General features: G+C 54.7%; 1 protein-coding gene across 1 annotated transcript in view; it reads right to left on the minus strand.

Annotated features, from left to right (window-relative positions):
• Positions 1-2,640: 2,640 nt before the first annotated feature.
• Positions 2,641-3,365, minus strand: part of NLRP6 (NLR family pyrin domain containing 6) — a gene marked incomplete at its 5' end in the record, with an annotated part of 7,074 nt that continues 6,349 nt past the window's right edge. The window contains 1 exon segment of the mRNA XM_006164484.3: positions 2,641-3,330. Coding sequence (XP_006164546.3) covers positions 3,192-3,330 — 139 coding nt within the window.

Here is a 3,365-nt window from a genome sequence, read left to right on the forward strand (position 1 = left end):
ACTGCATTTCGGTGGTCCCTCACCTCAGGGTCAGTCAGACCCCCTAACTGAGCCAGCATGGACCCCAGCCCTGGGGCTCCCAGCCCTGCATACTCAACTGTCCTCCCAGGTTTTCGTTGCCCTCTGTTCAGTCAGTTCCTTTTTTTTTCTTTTTAGACTTATTCGTTTAATTAAAAAAAATTTTTTTTGGAGAGGTTTCTGCTATAGGGCATGTGCGCTCGCTGGACAGACAGAGACAGAGAGAGACAGAGAGCGAGAAATCACACCCCAGGGGGGTGGCCACGCCGCAACCCCTTCTCCTCCATTCTCCTCTTGGGATCTTGGGCATGCACGCTCACGCGCCCGGCAAGAGTTTAAGCCACCGGGTCTGGGACTCAAACTGCAGTCGACTACGTGGGAATCCATAGACATAGCCATTATGCTAACTGCTGGTCCCAATTTAATTTAACTTATTATTATTATTATTTTTTAAACATAGGGCATGTGCTATAGGGTACATGTGCTTGTTGGAGAGACAGAGAGAGAGAGAGAGATAGAGAAAAAGTGAGAAATCGTCCCCCAGGGGGATGGCCTTTCCACAATCCCTTCTCCATTCTCCTCTTGGGATTTTGGGCACACGCATATGTGCTCGGTGTGAGTTTCAAGTCGTTGGGTCTGGACTTGAACTGCTGTCAGTCACATGGGAGTCCAGTGCCTTAACCACCACTCTATCTTCTGACCCCTATTATTATTATTTTAAAATTTGACCAGAGACAGAACAAAAGTGAGAAAGCAAGCCGTCAGGTCTGGGACTTAAACTGCGGTCCAGTATGGGGGCGTCCAGCACCTTAATCACCATGCCACCTGCTGACCAGTCAGCTCCTTAGGTTACAGGAACTGGAGCAGCAGCAGCAGCAGCAGCGAGGGGCTGCAGCTGGAGGCCAGGGAGGTCTCAGCTCACTGCTGGGGGGCAGCCCGCAGCTGCATGGTGAGGATGAGCTCCCATGAGTACATCTCCCAGTCTGTCAGTGTGCCCTGAGAACAAGCTTTTATCAAATCCTCTACGGAATTGTCTCGTATGGGTGTTCACAAGAAAGTACACAAGTGGCTGCAGCTGGCATGGTGTGGAAGTTAAGGGTGCTGGACTCCCACATGGCCGAGGGGTCGAGGTCCGGAACTGGAGGCTTTTTCCCTTTCTCTCTCTCTCACTCTATCTCTCTCTGGTCAAAGTAAAATAAATAAGTAAGTGAATAAATAAAGTTAAATAAAAATATTTAAAAAGTAATTCTTAAAACAAAATACACAAACCCAGGGCTAACCAAGAGGACCCACGATGAGCCTTACCTCAGGAAATAAGTAACCTTGCTCAGGTTAATGAAAGAACCCAGGATAAAGTCCAAGACTTCCTTTCCTTTCCCTTTCTTTTTAAGATGTTTGCTATGGGGCGTGTGTGCTGGGGGAGAGAGGAGTGAGGAGAGAGAGACAGAAGGAAGGAGAGGGAGAAAGAGAGGGGAGAGAGGAGAACGAGGAGGAGGAGAAAGTGAGAACCACCGCTCAGGGGATGGCTCTGTAAATCTCTTCTCCAGTCTCCCCTTGGGGTTCTGGGCACACACGTGCTGCAGAGTGGGGTCCCACGCCTTCACCCCACTCTACCTGGTGGCCTCCAAGATAAGCTTTTACAGCAGGGCAACAGACATCCCAGACCCCTCTCCCTGCATCACATGGAAACTCTAGCAGTCCCCCATCTGATCAGACCCCCGATCCGGACTGAGCTGGCTGACTGTACCCTTACCTTCTCCTTACAACGGAGACCATGAAGAGAAGACCCTCCCTGCCACAGGCGTGAACCTGCGAACCTGCTCAGACTGGCCCCTGGTACCCCCTACACACACACACACACACACACACACACACACACGCCTCACCCGGGCACTCTCGCCCCAGCTCTCATAGACTGCACTTCTGCTCACGCTCACGGTAACACCATCCCTACCGCCCCGCCGCCCCGCTGGTAGGTGTCACACACACATTCCCGGCACCGTGTTACAGGCACCAGGTACCGTAGACGACAGACGCTCCTTGAGCATGTATGTGCCATGTATCAGGGCAGACCTACCACAGTGCATGAGGTGCCACATGCATGTATTTCCTGTGCCGTGTACCACACGTGTATTTGTGGTGTGTGTTTATGTGTCACGTGCACTTCCTGTACCGTGTACCACGAGTGCATTTACCACGGTGCGTGCTTATTCCACGTAGGTCTTTCTTGCCTCTCTTCCTGCCTAGGATGCCAGCTCTGGCAGGGCAGGAAGGACGGAGTGGACTTAGTGGATTAGGAAGGAAATTTCCGCCGGGAAGTGGAGGCTCTGACTACGAGGCCCCGTACTCCATGCAGGCTGGGGTCTCAGGAGCCGGCCACCCCCAGCCCAGCGGAGCAGGGCACGGAAGCCTCGAAGACAGGGGATGTCTGCTGTGGGGTTTCCATCAGGCCCAAGCTGCACCTCAGAGCTCCCCTGAGCCTCAACTTCGTCCGTGTTGAACTGGGGCCCCCTACCTGCCCTTTAAAGGTGGGCTGGCGAGAGGACCGTGAGCATGCGTTAGGATGCTGGCCGAGGGGAACAGACACCAGCGTAAATGAACGCAGAGAGAATTTATTATCGGTGCCCAGGGCTGCCTACCCGCCACAGCTCCCATCCGGAGCTCTGTGTTCCCCTCCCGCATTTTCCCTTTCCAGAGATCTCAGACAGCAAGTGGATACTTCTGGACTCAGGCTACACAGTCTAGGGGTGGCCTCACTTCTAAGGCCAAGAGCCAATTCTTGCGAGGGACAGTGACCTGCTGCAGGGCAGAGTGGTGGGGGGCTGCAGGCTGCACTGCAGATGGGGCTGACACACAAAATTAGTAATCGGTATTGTTGTCAGGGGCATCTGCGGTGGTGGTGGGGTAGCTGGTGGGTCCCGAGGGGTGAGGGGGTGGGGCAGTGGGGGGCTGGGAAGGAAGACTCCTCCCAGGGCGTGGGGCTGGGCGTGTCTCAGGTCTATCCAGGACCAGGCAAGGGCCACGTCTGCCTGGGTCTCCCGCTAGTCTGTGCAGGGCCTCTCAGCTCAGAAGCTGCCCTGAGGCTAAGAGCAGTGTCATCCCACTCAGATCGGGGAGCTCTGCTCTGTGGAGTTCTAGCTAGGGGTCTCCATTTTGCTCTGGCCTCCAGGGCCTCAGAGGACACTGCTGAATTCCTTGGGCGTCGTGGGGTGGCTGTCCAGTGCTGGGTGTGTGATGACTAGGTCTGGCTTTGCCGCCATCACAGCCCGCAGCTCCTGCAGCTCCTGCTCGCTGAGCTCCATGGAGGCCCGGCTGCAGCCATGTGCCCAGGGCAGCACGGAGGTGAA

The sequence above is a fragment of the Tupaia chinensis genome, unplaced genomic scaffold (assembly GCF_000334495.1).
Source record: "Tupaia chinensis unplaced genomic scaffold, TupChi_1.0 Scaffold143624_1, whole genome shotgun sequence".
NCBI classification, from domain to species: Eukaryota; Metazoa; Chordata; class Mammalia; order Scandentia; family Tupaiidae; genus Tupaia; species Tupaia belangeri.